Source organism: Sarcophilus harrisii, chromosome 1, assembly GCF_902635505.1.
Source record: "Sarcophilus harrisii chromosome 1, mSarHar1.11, whole genome shotgun sequence".
In the NCBI taxonomy this organism is placed as follows: Eukaryota; Metazoa; Chordata; class Mammalia; order Dasyuromorphia; family Dasyuridae; genus Sarcophilus; species Sarcophilus harrisii.
Window position 1 is genome coordinate 386,105,877 of NC_045426.1, and position 15,409 is coordinate 386,121,285.

The following is a 15,409-nucleotide window of genomic DNA, read 5'->3' on the forward strand; positions in this document are numbered from 1 at the left end:
GTTTTCTCTATTTCTCTCCTGTTTATTTGCCGACCTATTTATCTTTTTATCTAATATCTAAAATGCCAACTTTTTCTTCTCTGAAATATCTTTTTATCATCCCTTTCTGTGACTTGACTGGTACTCAACTTTTGCCTACTTCTCGGATGCCAAGAAGTTTTTTTTTTTTTTTTTTTTTTTTTTTTTTTTTTTTTTTTTTTTTTTTTAACTTTCATTCGGTATCTTAAGGAAAATGTTTAAAAGGCTTATTCGAACTAAATGGCTAGTGGCCTGAGAGATTCACATGCAGAAAACCTTCTTCTCTATTTAATGTCAAAACCCGCAAAGCATCTGTCCTGAAATGCTGAAATATTCATGTGGAGTTAGCGGCTCTCCACCTCTCCACGTTACTAGAAGAGCTCCAAGCTCAAACAGTCGGTTGAGAAAAGGAGAGGAAAAAAAATCAACACCACGTTTTCTATGTGAAACAATGACTTTGCACTACTTCGGGAGCTTCTGCTGATGTTGGGACTGGAGAGATACACTTGCACTTTCCTCACCCCAATCCTTTCTTTGCTAGGAGATTCTCCTATCCTGCACCCTTCCAAGACTTCCAAGGCCTAAGACCCACGTTCTCCTCCCTCCTTTCTAAAGTCTTTAACTGCAACCACCCTTTCCCCTACTCATTTAATGCTTCAAATTTAGTGCACAGAATTTGGATTGATTTTTAAAGGATGGACATATGACTAACTGAACAGTTTGTTTTCCCTTTGGAGGTGAAGGTGGGGGGGGGGGTGAGAAGCTGTCAGTCATCAAACAGTGGTGATGGATGGAACTGAGTTCTTTCCAGCTGGGAAGATCCACTAAGAGGGGGTCTGTTCCTCTCTTAGCTATCAAATAGCCAATGGGGAACTTCAGGGGTTAAACTATTGGTATGCTCATGGGGTAAAGAAATCCAATTTCTCTTGGGTTCCAGAATGTTCTGTTTGAAAAGATTTTTAGAAAGTGTAATGGTCCTGAGTTCCTCCTCCCCTCCTCAAAACAAACAAACAAACAACAACAAAATGCAGGTGATTACCTAGTCTTTGTTTAAATATAAATCTTAAATTAGTACAGGCTACTTTACTGATTATGAAGAATCAGTAAATATCTATCTCTCTTCTCTTCCCCACTTCTATGTTTTGAGATTGATAGCATCTCAGAAATTACCATTGGAGCATTTACCAGTATAAATTCTAAATTTGGAATTTAGTCATAGGGCAATGCAAAACACCATCACTCTGTTTTATTAGTATTATTATTTTAAACCTCTGAAACAGACAATCCATTGATGTGAACATACCTCTTCAAAACATCTTATTTGCAAGGTTAAGTTTGTGCAATAGTGTAAACCTGGGAGAAGTGCTGTTTGTGAGAATTATATGTTAACAATGAAATCAGAAGGGTAAAGTCTGAAAAGTCTTTATAACTAATATTGGCATGCCTGAAATGTAAAACTCACGGTTGAAACGGTATTGAAACATTGCCTCAATGTAAACCTTTGGATGTAAACTTTCTGTTTGTTAAGTACTCCTAAAATATAGCACGCGTTTTCCCCCTTCTTTTTTTCTTTAGACATGAAGTTAAATAAGGATCCCGGCACTGATTCTTTTCAAAGTTGTAGGCAAGGGAAACTCTTCTCAAGACGGAATGAAAATAGTCTCTCCGATAAGCCTAAGCAAAACAGACTTTTAAATCGTCTATTTTGGATTACTTGGTTTGACATGGTTGGTTTACTTGCTTCTTGATTTGTGTTAGCCTTATTTTTATTTATTTATTTATTTGTAGAAAAAAAAAAGTTTATTCTTCAAACTTAAGCTCTTCCCCGCCCTATTACCCCCCTCCCCCACTCTCCTTTCAAGTTTGTGTCCACTTCTGCCTAGGATAAGAACGTTCTGGGCCCCAGTTGGGGCGGGGCTGTTAAGAACAGAACATTTTGCTGCCAGATTTGGGAAAGGAGAGGAGCTCCTTGTTGGAGTCGTGGTGGTGGTGGTGGTGTGGGGGGAAGTTTGCCAGATGTCCCTTTAGCATGTCCGTGCTGTTCCCCAGAGAGCGTCCTAGGGCTCCCGTTTCCAGTATTGCTCCTTTGGTGGTAGCCCAGGACACTGTGGTGTTACTCAAGGCCTGATTCAAAGTACTGTGCCTGAATATGGGGTCGTGAAAGACTCCATCCACCCAGTTTCTGAGACTGGTGACAGGGGAATCTTGGTGCCTTTCGAGGCCGCTGGGAGCCGAGACTGCAATGGAGGAAGAAGAGGAGGCAGATGAGGAAGAAGTGGAGAGTCCTTGGCGCTTCAACATGCAGGATGGGTACTCAGTCTGGTTAAGAGAAGTGGCTGTGTGAGCGAGGGACCAGATACGGGGCTTGGCCTCCAGTATCTGGGACTCCCCCGGCTGCTGAAAGCACATTTTAGAATCGCAGCCCCTCTGTCGCCCTCCCACTACTAGATCTTGCTCACACTCATCCACTACGCTTTTGAGACAGTTTTTGGCTCGCTCCATATCTTCCTCCAACTGGACGCCTCCAGGGACCGACATTTTGAGAGAGGTGGCAGACTCTTTACAAAGGTCTCCTGGGCAATCTACGCTTCCAGAAGTAGCCCGCATGTGACCGCTGTCCAGGTGCTGGAAAGCCGGCTTCAGTTCGCACTCTGAGCTCTCCGATTCTATGGGGTCGAAATCATCTAAGTCACTTAGTTCGAGTTCCTTCTCCTCCTTTCGAACGCGTTCTATTTAGGGTAGGCGTGGGGGAAAGCAAAAAGAGAGACATCTGCAAGTTAAACAAAGCCATTGAATATTTTCCTGTTCATCTCCACTAAATCCTAACCCAGATCTTTAAAGGGACGCTCAATAAGGAATCAAGGGAAGCAAGGAAAATCTTTCCTTGCCTCTAACTCTTTTCTTTTTCTCTCCCGATTGTTCTAAAAGATAGTATGGGGAAGGGCAGTGATTCCCCACAGTGGGTCAAAAGATGACCAAGGGTTTAGAAAAAAAACATATTGTTTGCTCTCTTCTATCCTTTAGGAACATTACAACAAGTATCTTCTCATTCTACAACGCTACAGCCACCAGCACACATAATTAGATTGAAAATCCATCATTCCCTTCCTTCTGCCTACCCAGAGTCAAATGTTATCACTTCAAACCAACCATCATTCTTTTCATTTTTGATATGTTCTTCCTGGGATTCTTCCTCTCCCTCTTCTTCCTCCTCATAGGGCCTCTTCTCATCTGAACATTTGTTTCGAGGTGGCCAAGTCATCTTATTCTCCTTCTTGAGTCTCCTTCGGGCATTGGCAAACCAAGTGGAGACCTGGGTGAGGGTCATCTTAGTGATGATAGCCAGCATGATCTTCTCACCCTTTGTGGGATAAGGGTTCTTTCGGTGCTCCTGAAGCCAGGCCTTCAAGGTACTTGTGGTTTCCCTGGTAGCATTTTTTCTCCTTGTTCCACCATCCATGGTACCGTACCTGGGAAATGGAGGAGAGAGATGTTGGCAAAGTAACCTGGGTCAGACAGACTACAACGTGAAGACTGTGTCAGAAAATTAAACCAAGGCAGGAGAATCCTGGGTTCAGTTCTGTTTATTTGGTGCTGTAACTTTTGAGGTACTAGGTGGGCAGATAATATTTGTTTTTAATTTAAACACACATGGGGAGATAAAAATCTTTTAAAACCTTAAAAGAGAAGAGCACTGGAGCACAGATAAGTTTGTTGGTCAGTTTGATAAGCCGCTCTCAAATAGAAGTTATTTAAATGACCTCAAGGCATAAATGTTAACAGACGTCTTTTTAACAGAATTCCTTTATTAGTCATCCCTACTACCCCTTTGTTCGGGAAAATATAAAAGTGAAATGCAGAAGATGACGGAGGGACCGGACCTGAATATTTAATGTATACAGCCCAGAAAGGTCACTAGTGCCCAATGGGTGAAAAGGGTTGAAATGGCTTAAGTGGGGTTTCAAGTTTAAAGTTAACAAAAACGGCAAGGTAACGAGTGACTTGAGTATGAATGCATGAAGGGTCAAGGGCCTACCTCAGGGTCCAATCCATCTGAAAGGAATTCAAAACAAGAAAGATTTCAGAAAGAGAGAGAGAGGATAAAATATAACAGGCACCTCGGGAAAAGGAGAATCTGGCGGATGGTATGTACCCAGATGGGTAGGAGCCCCTGGGGTGAGAGGCTAGATGGCCATTTTGTCACACTGAAAACATCTTGCTACAGAAGTGATACCCCCAATCCCCAATCCATAAAGGAAGAGAAAGGGAAATCTCAGTGAGAGTTTTGTCTGGGGACTTGGGTGCCTGACTGAGTATGAGTGTGTTTAATCAGCATATTTTTTAGCTATGGAAGAGGGACTTAAGCTCCCTTTGGGGCTTGTATTTCCATTCCACTTCTTTTCTCCTTCCACCTCCAGTATCCCTTGGGCTGACCTTCAGGTGTTTCGGCCCCTGAGCCCACCACCTTTTATACTATTTAAACCAGATGTTTTATTTCAACAGCCAAATATGAAAACTCACAAGACCGTACTAGTTGATACATATTATACTTCTTGGGCAGTTCTAGCCACCGTAATTTGCTGAACCATTCCTCAGGCCCCACAGCTAAGGTAATCTCTCCACAGACCCAGGAGAGGATGTGGGAGAGATTGCCTCTTGCTTTTGCATAGTCACTTTCCAAAAAATAAATGGTCACATGAAGAAAGTCGCCAGTGTATGGCAACCCACCGATACTTAATAGCCCGAAAAATATATGTGGGAAATATTCCCTTTGAAATTCGCAAGGGATGGTGTTATGGAGCAAAAGCACACTCAATGCCCTTCCTCCTCGATGGACCTCTTTAATTGTTGCTTCTTACCTGTCATATTGATACTGGCTGAGCGTGTGGTCATAAGGATAGTAAGCGGCTGCAGCCTGGGTGATGCCCGCATGCGCAGATCCTGTCCCATCTTTTGAGTCGAAACTATTCTGTAACATTAAATCAAGCTTGTCGGTTTATTAATCTTTTTATTTCTCAAGGGGAATTAAACGACACTAATCTGCTTACATTTCTGATGGAATACAGAATATGTCCCTAGTAATATCTCTACTGAAAATAAAGTTCCATTGAAGTCTTTATTAGCTTACAAAGTGTATGCCAACTCTGAGTGCCACAGACTGGAAGTTGAAAATGGAAATAAAACTATTTTGCATTTCTCTCCCTTTCCCTCTTCTCCTCATATCCACCTCCTCTGGTAATGAGGAACACACTGAGGATGGAACAAGAAACCAACATGTTTAGTTCATAAATATTATGATCTCCTGCATATGCTTAGCCTCCAAAGCTAAGCATAAGGCCTGAACACAGAACTCTAGTGACCTAAAGAAATTTTGCTTGAAATTGACTTATTCAATTGCTCTGGGGAGAAAAAAAAGGTTCTGTCTTTTCCGACCTAGAATTATGCTTATTAATTTGGGGATAAGAAACAAAAATGAGGAAGGAGAAAAAGGGAGGGAGGAGAGGAAGGTAAATAGGCAGAAAAAGCAGGGAAGAGAGGAGGAGGGTAATAGAGAAGTTCAAGTCTGGGAGGATTTAGAGTTGAGCTTGGGGCCTGGAATGAGAGGTGGTGGGTGAGTGAGGAGGACGACTGATTCCCAAGACTTTAATCCCAAGTACTGTGGAATTTCAGCGGGAGGGAGATCAATAGACACATTAACCCTCACTATAATGATGCCAAAGGAAAAGCTCATTCGAAGGTGTATCGATTCTTGGGGACCTGGACACATGCAACTTTAAACTCTAAGCCTCTGTAGCTCCTGCATCACTAGCATCTGTCATTAGTACCATTACTCCCTAGCACCTAGGAGGCAGCAATTTTTTGAGTAATTGATTCTACTACTTTTACGGAGAAGACCCCAGTCTCCACGAACATATAAAACCAAAGAATTTGAGAATGCTGAACATGAACTTTCAGTTATCAACAATACCTATCTCAAACCATCTACATTGCAAGGGAATAGTTCCATATGGAAAAAAAAAAGATTCTCTAATATTCTCTCTCTTTCTTTCCCTCTCTTCACTTCCCCTTTCCATTTCCCTTTATCCTTCCCCCATCCCCCCCTTTAAACTCTAAGCCTCTGTAGCTCCTGCATCACTAGCATCTGTCATTACATTAGCTCAATCCTGGGCATCATAAGGGCCAAGTTTGTGTGAGGACTATCCCCGAGTCCACCACCCCGGGTCCAGAGCTTAGCTTACCAAAGAATAGAAGGCAGACGCTTCAGTGCCGTAGGTAACGTAGTTTCCGTAGCCCTGGGTGCCGGTGTAAGGGTTTCCATACATTCCCAAGGCAGCTGCGGAATTGAGCTCGTGCCTCGCTGTGGCCAGCAGCCTGCTTTCGTATACAGGACAATAGACTGGGGTCTGAGCTGAGCCGGCTGCCCCCGAGTCTGCTAACGTCCGACCGTTGGACTCACAGCAAGTAGTCAAGGAATTAGTGGTCATCAGGAACTAGAAGGAGGAAAGAGATTTTGAGGGTAGAGTAGGTGCTTGGGCTGAAATTAGTGAGAAAGAATAAATTTCCACAGAAAAATGCCTAATAGGAAAGGAGGGAGGGGGTTTCTGTTCACTACTTTTTTGCAGCGGATGACCTAGGATATTTTAAAATGTACAGCTATACTTGTTCTTTCGTGAACACAGAAACCTCGACTGGTACATTCCCCCCCCCCCCTTCCCCCCATTATCTAATGGGAATGTATTTTGGGAAAGAGGGGCTTCTGACTGTCCAGAGTATATAGGTGAAACATTCTCTTTAAACTCCCTTCTTTAAAGGAACTTTTTTTTTTTTGCATCGTCACCACATTAAAATAGTTTTACTCCTTTTGCCACAAAAAGATTGCCCTACCCTTAGAATCCTTTATCTTAAACTACCGTGTTTACAATTAGCTCCAGATTTGAAATGGCCACACTGAGACAAACATTCACATCTGTTATTAACCTGCTGTCTTTGGGGTATTCCCCAAAGTGACTGCAATTACTCATTTTAAGGCACTTTGCTGTTTCTTCTTCAAAAACACAAGATCTAAAGGAGTAAGTGAAACGTGGAGGGGGAATAGTTTTCCCCTCCCCCCATCCCTTCAATCTTGTTCTCTCTCCCAACCCAATTCCTCTCCTCCAGGTTCTACTACGAGCTCTTTTCCTTCTCCAAATCACTAAGGCAGAGGAACCTAACTCTCTCTCTCTCTCTCTCTCTCTCTCTCTCTCTCTCTCTCTCTCTCTCTCTCTCTTTCTCCCCGAACATCGGCAGCACCGCGGTTTAACCAATTTCACGCTCTTCTAATAGCTCTTGTTTACCCAAGCAATCCCGCAGCCCGCAGCCCGCTCGGAAGTGACCAATAATCATTGGCATTCAATCATTTATTCTCCGTGGACCATCAGGTCTTACCTGTGGTGCAGAAGAGTAAGGGTATCCAAACTGAGGGTATGACATGGTACAGAAGTTCCCGGTTATCAACGAGCGAGGAGAGGCGTCTGCTCTAACACGCTACCGCAGCTGGATTCTGCTTTACCGTACCCACTGATTGGTGACCAGAGGTTCCTAGATGCTTATAGGACGAAGCAGAACACATATTTAATTTATCTACTTACATCTTAAAGTTTTATTTTTTTTTTAAACTGAGTAAAAAGTGATCTATAGTGATTGCAGCTATTCGTTTAGTCCAGGAAAATAGCTATACCGGGCACCGAGATCGGCTAACCCTTGGCGATACAAATACTTATTTTTCAAAAGAAAAAAGAAAAAAAAAAAAAAAAAAACTCGCGGGCAAACATGTCAAGTCGGATGTACATTGTTTTAAACAGCGAAGACTGACGTCAGATAAACCTACTCAAACTGACCTGACTGAAGGTTTAATATTCATTTGAGGCACATCTGAATGTGTGTATGTGTGTGTGTGTGTGTGTGTGTGTGTGAAGAATACACAAACCTGCATTATGACTGCATAGAAAACGTGAATGCAAGTGGGGAATACACTCAAAAAACAAATAGCACTTTTTATGGTTTTCATCTGAAGAATCAATATTACACCGACTAATGGTTTTTTTTCTCCTTAGTCACTGAAGAATGGTAAGCACTTTTAATTAGAAATTAATTAATGAGCAGCTGCTTCTTCCCACCCCACTGTAATAATTAGTCTCAATTACAAATGAGACATATGAAGGGACACACGAGTGAGTCTTCATTTAAGATTTAATCAACAGTTAAAATTAGCACTAACATTGGCAATAAACCACAGGACAACGACTTCTATTTTCTTTGTATCCTTTACTCCAGATGGGTTACTGAATGTAAAACTCTTAGGCTCAGAATACGAGACAATTAATTGCAGGCAGCAATTTACAGGGCAATGAAACTGGAGAAAAACCTCAAACACAATTCTTGTTTTTTAAATGGGTAAACACACGCACATATATATTTCTCGATGTATTTTAAGACGTCTTTCTACATTATCCTAACAACCTAATCCTAATTTGGGTTTTCTGAATAAATATCTCCCTTAAGAGTTTTCTACATTTTCTTTCCAAATCTCTTTTTAAAGAGTGAATGTTTAATGCTCTCCTCCCCAAAACCTTGACTACTTCTGTGAGCTTAAGTTTTCTTATCTCTAATGTGAAAGTTTTAAATTAAATGTTTTTTAAAGTCCAAACTAGCTCTCTGAGTAAGAACTAATCTAACTATAGGTCTTGAATATTCATTCAGATTGCTTCGAGGAAAGTGAAACAAAGTTTTCTGCCCCTCTGGGACATCGCTGAGACTCTTTGAAACAAGTTACTCAAACACAAACCACTTCTTTTAAATCCCCTTCCAAGTATAAGGTCCCAAACAGCTCCCACCGGGTCCCCTTGCCTCCAAGTCAGTAGTAACCCCTAGCATGTCCCCTGAGGTTCTACTTTCTGTCTGTCACTGTCGTTCCCCCTTCTTCTTACGCATAGGACCCTCCCTCCTCTTTTCTCTGAGGAGCTAAAAAATTCATAGCTTCATAGTGGAGAGCGGTCGTAAGACTTAGTCAAATCTATCCTCCCTTAGTAAAAGATGTCGCACACATCTAGAAACCTCTTCAACCCTGTAATAAAGATCTTATACCCCTTCCGCCCCCCCCCCCCCCCCCCAACCTCCCCGTGTGGCAGATTGGAGGAAGAAAAAACTCACTTACATGGAGGCACGAAGGCCCTTTAAAGTTGTTCTGGGAGCAAGGAGACGAAAACCCCTCGTCCATTATTTTCACAGTCTCCCCGCTAAGTTGCGGTTTCCAAGCCAGGGCTGATTCCCCTCCGCCCCCAGCGCAGAAGCTGCCAAAATACTCTCCTCTACAGGGGGTGGGGAGGAGTCCTAGGTAGTGGTGAAGGAGCGTAGGGGTAGAGAGTCAGATAATACCAATCCCAAGACTTCCTTTATTCCATCCCAGACTAGAGAACCTCTGTCAAGTCACATTCTGCTTTCAGAATCTGATTTATCTAAGCCATTGGACAGACTGTAAAAGGATCTCAAGCCACTTAATAATTATAGCGCTTTGATTCGTCTTGCCCTCCACTGACAAAATCAGTTCTCTCGGCTTCCTCGGGGTTCCTTTCCTTCTTTTTCCTTTATCCCTTTAGTAAAGAAAGACCGAAAATGCAACTACAGCCAACAGTCCACCATCAGACCTGAGGAGTCCCCCATTTCTAAATGCTGCTCAGTGAGGGTCAATGAAGACCAAAAGGAACTCTTATGGATCTGGACCGCTCCCAGATCGCGGAGGGCAGCTGAGGGAGTAAGCCTGTGGGAGCCCTGGCAGCCCAGCGCAAGGGAACTGCCGTTCGGTAGTGTGCAGACTTGCTCAGAGAGATTCCTGGGTTCAGACATGTGAATAGCCCCAGGGTCACACTCTAATTAATGATGATGTTCTCTTCTTCTCCCCAGCTGGAAGACTGCCTCCCAGAAACGAATCTGCCCACTCTGACAGCTCGATTGAAGGTGATTGATGACTATCTGGAGACCACAGTACACATAATATAATATCTGCTGCGTAATTGCTTTAATTTACAGATGAAAATACTAGTTCTCGGATCGAGTTAGACTATAGTAAGCAATGTCCTAGCCGCTTTCAAAGGAAAGCCATCCGAAATAATGAATAGCAGGTCCATGCAAATTATTCAGACAGTTTAGCGTCTGTAGCCGGGAGAAATATAAAAAGAACACGAGTCAAATGACATTAATAATTGTTTTTGAATTCTGTATTGATTTCTTAGCGAGCTGTTTATTTCATTCTTACCTGCACTGCTAATATCACCTTCTTGTAAATAATAAGAAACTAGCTAACGGGCCATCTTTCTGTCTCCGTCTCTTTCATTCTCTTTGGTCTTTTCCTTCCCTCCCCCCACCCCCACTCTAGCAGAACAAGACATTTATTTTAATTAAGTAATTAATAGTTTTTTTTTAAATACATAACTTGTTTACAACCTTGTAAAGAATCTGGAGTTAGGAGATGAGTGGTGCATTAGATAATTTATAGAAGGGTATCAGGAGAGGAAAAAAAGTCTCCATTAAGATTTGTTTTGTCTTCGACTCCAATTGCTGTAACATTGTTTGGAGGTTGTAATGATTGGGGTAGAGGAATTTGCTTATTTAAATCATCAGGGACTAGTCACTTAGTTCACATACACACACACACACACACACACACCCCAATGTCCTTTCCAGTCTATCTCCTACTTGAACATTATAATTAGCAGATTGAGCCAATGATCCCTTTTAAACAGTTGTTACAACTCCTCAGTTTCTTCAGTGTCTGGTATCTATCCTCTTTTCTTCTGCTTCCAGTGAAAACAAGGGAGCAATGCTATGTCTGAACTACATAAAAACTGAGAATCTGATACATCTATTAATCTTTAAAATGCCAGATGAGATTCCATATGTATATTCCTTATCTATTTATATAGCTACAGTAATCTACACAGCAGCCTTAATGCAATTCTTTTGCAACTCCCTCCCCCTTGAGGGGAGGAGGAGGTGTTATTATGGGTGCACAGAAGGTCCCTTTATTAATCACTGTACAATTCTGTCATGTTTCTTTCCACCCAGCCTGGCCTACTACTGACAATTCTCTGCCCTCCCTAGGGCCCTGAGTCTCCCTGGTGTCATGATCAGTCAATGCTCTTCTGAAATGTCATTCCCAACTTCTGTTACTAAACAAGAGACTGGAAGTTACTCTTTTCCACCTCTACTTTTCTCCCTTCCAAGTCTTAGTTCTCTAGGTCCCGACTTTCCTCTGTAAGCTTAACCTTGGTCTTTGCTTAGTCAATCCTGACTAGGGACTGCCTGGCATCTTGGTAGATTTGTTGCTTGAGCTCAAATGCTCCAGATGATCCCCCAACCCATGATGAAGTTTCATCTCCTTGCTTTGAAACAGATATTAATCTAAATTGTCTCTAATTTTGTGGGACAATCTCTAACCCAAAGCACAGAGGAGGAATTTTAGTGGAAGAAAATGTTCTGCATTTGCATTATTGTCCCAAAGCCCCTTCCCTACAAAAGGTGAAACCCTAGCTCAGGATCGTGGTTTTCCTTTTGCTTGTTCTTGTTGCCAAGTCACAAGGAGTCACCGAAATGTCCCATGGTGGTATGAATGGCTAGAATCTCATTTATTTAAATATCCTGCAATCTATACACTCATGCATATGCAGTAATACACATATGTACACACATTAAGCCATATTCACAAATATGCTTTTACATGTGTCAACAGTGTTCAATGCTCTCTATTGAATTGATTAATTATACCTATGGGTCCCTGCGAAGCTACCCCCCCCTCCCCCTCCCATTTCAGCACTCCTGCACTTAGAACCACTACAGGGAGAAGAAAGTCAAAGCCACAAAAGACTGGACAATTCACCTTCTTTAGAGTTTCTGAAACCTAATTGTAAGGGTAGGGTGTTCTAGTCTATGCATGTGTGCATGTGTGTAAGAAGGAGAAGTCAGCTCCTTGCTGGAGCAGGCCCCTGCCAGAGAGTCAGGGAGACTGGTGGTGATCCTAGCTGAGGCAAGCCTGGAAGTTGTGCAACCTCAGATAGTAGGCACTCTCAAGTGAACTAGAATGTGTTTTCCTCTTCTCATATTCAAGAGGTGATGTGAGTGGAAGTTCCTTTGAAATACTTGGGCTCTCTGGAATACATAGAGGGACTTTAGAATGAGAAACTCACTGTCCTAGGCTATCTGGTTTCTGACAGCTCAGCAAGGACAAAAACTACCTTGTCCAGTAGGGGAGTGACAGGAAAACCAGGGCAAAGAATGACTTTTGCCAGGGGCTGGTAGGATTGTTCCCTATCTCCACTCTGGGAGAGAAACAAACACGAAATCAGTCAGTGCCAAGACAATCCATTTCTAAGTGGCCTGGGATGGTGGAAGGAAGGTGGTGGGAATTCGAGCTTCCAGGGATGCCACCCCTTCCAGGATAGGTAAAAAACAGAGCCCATTCGGGGAGTCCAAGCGCTTTGCTCAAAGAATAGAGAGGGCAAGGTAAGGAGGTAGGAGTGATCTAAAAGACCCTGGCAACTGCGAAGTGTAGTGGAAAGGTGGGCGTGGGGGGAGGAAGACATAGGAAGTGTCTCTTCTTTTCCTTAGTAGTTTTTGCCTGATTTCTCAGGGTCAGGTGGAAGGAGATTGCTGGAAAGGTAGGGAAATAATAGACTGAGTACATGAAGACAGGCCTCAGATTCAGATAAAGTACTTTTCAATTTATTCACTTTCATTACTTGACAATTAATTGTCAACTCCATTCTCCCATCCCCACCCCATTCACTATCCTCTATCTACCCAGCTCTCCCCTCCTCCTAAGGTGCCATCACTACTCAGTGGAAATCCTCATCTTCCTCCCAAGTGACCCAAGAAACTAAGGACTGGGGCTCCAAGAACTTGAATCCCCTAACTTTCCCCCCTACGCCCTTTCGGCGCTCTGGGTCCCGGGGCAAAGGCGCTGCACTAGTCGATACATGGTTCTCAGGGGAGCCATGGGCTCTTAGACTTAATTATTCTCCGTGACTCATCCATAAGCTTCCACTATTAGCTTCTTTCCTCCTGCGGCATCTCCCCCCCCCCCCTTTTCCTCCCCCCTTCCGCTTTCTTCTTCCTGTTTTTTCTGAACTGTGGGCAGCACTTGGCTTAAAATCCCCATTCCCCCCCTTCCGCCCCCCGACACATACACTCCACCACACCTCTTGTGGAAACCAAACTTTGTTTCAATCAGAGTAAATCCGATTTTCTGCAAAGTTTGCGCTGTCAGAGCCCGGACCCTGGAGGAGCTCTGTACCCTACCTTCACTTTCGCGGAAACGTCGAATCCTTCTCCCTTTCCCTAAGAAAACACTCGCACGCGCGTATACACACACACACACACACACACACACACACACACACACACACAAACCCCACTTCACTAGGTCTTAGGTAATCACTGTACAAAATTCACCAATGTACCTCCGCTTCTCTTTCCCGCTTTTCAGCTCCTCCTTTTTTGTGGGAGAAAAAAACCATTTCTTCAAAAAGAAGTGAAGGTCGGGAGGGGCATGGGGGTATAAGGAAAGGGGGGGGGTTGGAGGAGGTGTGAGGACTGGGGAGGGGACTGGGGAGTTGAGAGGGTTGAGAGATATTTCTGTACCTGAGATCAAGCCAGGCTGCAACTCTGATCTTCCCGTGAGGGCTTTTCCATTGCTGGGGTCCTGGTCTCTTTCCTGTACCGGCTCACTTGCGGAGAGCTATAGAGAACTAATGTAGACATTTCTCAGTGTATAACACCTGACTGGAGTGGAATATGCCTTCCTTCAGTCCCTAGGCGCCACAATCACTTCACTAACCCCTGTACCAGAGTGACGTTCAAGTGAATAGCTCCACTGATCACACTCTTTCCTGCTGATTAACACTTTCCAACGCGAGCAGGAGTTCCCAACTTTTCCTTTGAAAACTCGACCTCGCCTATGCATTCTTGGGGGTTTTAAGTGCTGGTCTGAATGGCGGGGCGCGCGCACGCTGGGGGTGGGGGATGTGTATGTTTGCTGGGGGTGGTAGTGGTGAGGAGGAGGTTGCAGAGGTTCAAGGAGGTTAGGGAGGAAGAGTGGACACCGCCATCAATAACAGGTCAGTCAAATCAGTGCTGCCGCTCTAGATGTTGTCGAGGTGGCAAACAATAATTGCATTGATTCTGAAAGGACACGGATGTCCTCCGTTTAACCAAATCATCTCCAGGTTGTACACGCTGTAAGACAGCCATCTATCAAAGCTTTGATTAACTGCACCCATATGCAAACCGTAATTTAATAGAGCGAGTAAAGATGGCAAGAGCTCAATTTGCTTCCTCTCTCTTCAAGTCTCTACCTCACTCACACAAGCGAACTCTAGGGTAGAAAGTAACCGGTAATGGTGGGGGTGGTGGGGGTGGTGGAAGAGGGGGTGGGTCGGTGTTGTGAGGAATGATGTGAATTTAGCTTATGCATCTCTACCTATTCTATTAAGGATGCCCACAGGACTTCTGGGGAAAATTATCTATGGACCAGCAACCAAGAACCCTCTCCCTCCCCTTCACAATAGAATAGACTTGAATCCCATGTTTACCTAGGTCACTATCCCCTTCTTCCTTTCTCCCCTTCCCTGGGAAGTTAGATGTGATATAACCCAATTTGTCTGCTTTCTTCTCCATACATACTCCACCATACCTGCCTCAGCAACTCTTTTCTTCAGTGGGCTTCTGGTCAGCCAAAGAAGAATCGATTTAAATTTAGGCACATGGCCCCAAGCCTCGAAGCTGCCAAGGAAATAGGGCTATTGAAGGGAGCATTTTTCTGGCCCTCCTAAAGGAAGGGAGTGTTTGTCCAGAATAGGGCTCTACTGGAGCATTCAAATTTAGGAAACCCACCATTCAAGTAAGGGGATCTATGAGCCTTTAATATGTCAGAATAAAAAAAAAAAACTTTTACTTTTGAGGGGATAGGAGAGAAAAATAGAAGACTAGCTGGATGGTAATCAGTTCAAGAGCCACTAAGCCCAGGATTAAGTCCTCCAAGACTATCAGCAAGGAAGTTTCTGAGTGACTGGTAATTTTTATTGTTTTTTTTTTTTTTTTTTAAATACTCTTTCCCCTCCCCCTTCTCTCCTACTGATTTAGGCTGAAGGTTCCAACTAGCTAGCATTACTGTAGACGGAGGGCAGGTAGGGAATGGAAGAACAAAGCAGGAGCTATAGCTACAGCAGGCATAAGTCATAGGTTTTTATTACCTAAAATAAGAAGGCTTTGTTCCAAACTTTCAGCATTTAGACAGTAAGACATATCATTTATGTATATGATATATACATAATATATATTTATATACATATATATGTATAAA

General features: G+C 43.3%; 1 protein-coding gene across 2 annotated transcripts; it reads right to left on the reverse strand.

The window, feature by feature from the left end:
- Positions 1-293: 293 nt before the first annotated feature.
- Positions 294-14,007, reverse strand: IRX4 (iroquois homeobox 4). 2 transcript variants are annotated; one of them, XM_031946104.1, is made up of 6 exons: positions 13,690-14,007; positions 7,444-7,603; positions 6,258-6,509; positions 4,878-4,987; positions 3,169-3,488; positions 294-2,747 (listed from the first exon to the last, which is right to left on the reverse strand). In XM_031946104.1, the coding sequence occupies exons 2-6, from the start codon at positions 7,486-7,488 to the stop codon at positions 1,939-1,941; spliced, it is 1,536 nt and encodes a 511-aa protein (XP_031801964.1). In that variant the 5' UTR covers positions 7,489-7,603; positions 13,690-14,007; the 3' UTR covers positions 294-1,938. The 2 variants fall into 2 exon arrangements, with proteins under 2 accessions (XP_031801964.1, XP_003759635.1); XM_003759587.2 differs by lacking the exon at positions 13,690-14,007 and adding an exon at positions 9,212-9,898.
- Between the last annotated feature and the right edge of the window lie 1,402 nt (positions 14,008-15,409).

Bases quoted from the DNA above. Each gene is read 5' to 3' on its own strand.
- IRX4 (XM_031946104.1), bottom strand. From the start codon at position 7,488: ATGTCATACCCTCAGTTTGGATACCCTTACTCTTCTGCACCACAG. The intron at 3,489-4,877 runs GTAAGAAGCAAC...TCCATTTCCCAG, and splicing joins AGCCAGTATCAATATGACAG to GTACGGTACCATGGATGGTG. The intron at 2,748-3,168 runs GTTGGTTTGAAG...TACCCTAAATAG, and splicing joins CAAAAATGAAAAGAATGATG to AACGCGTTCGAAAGGAGGAG.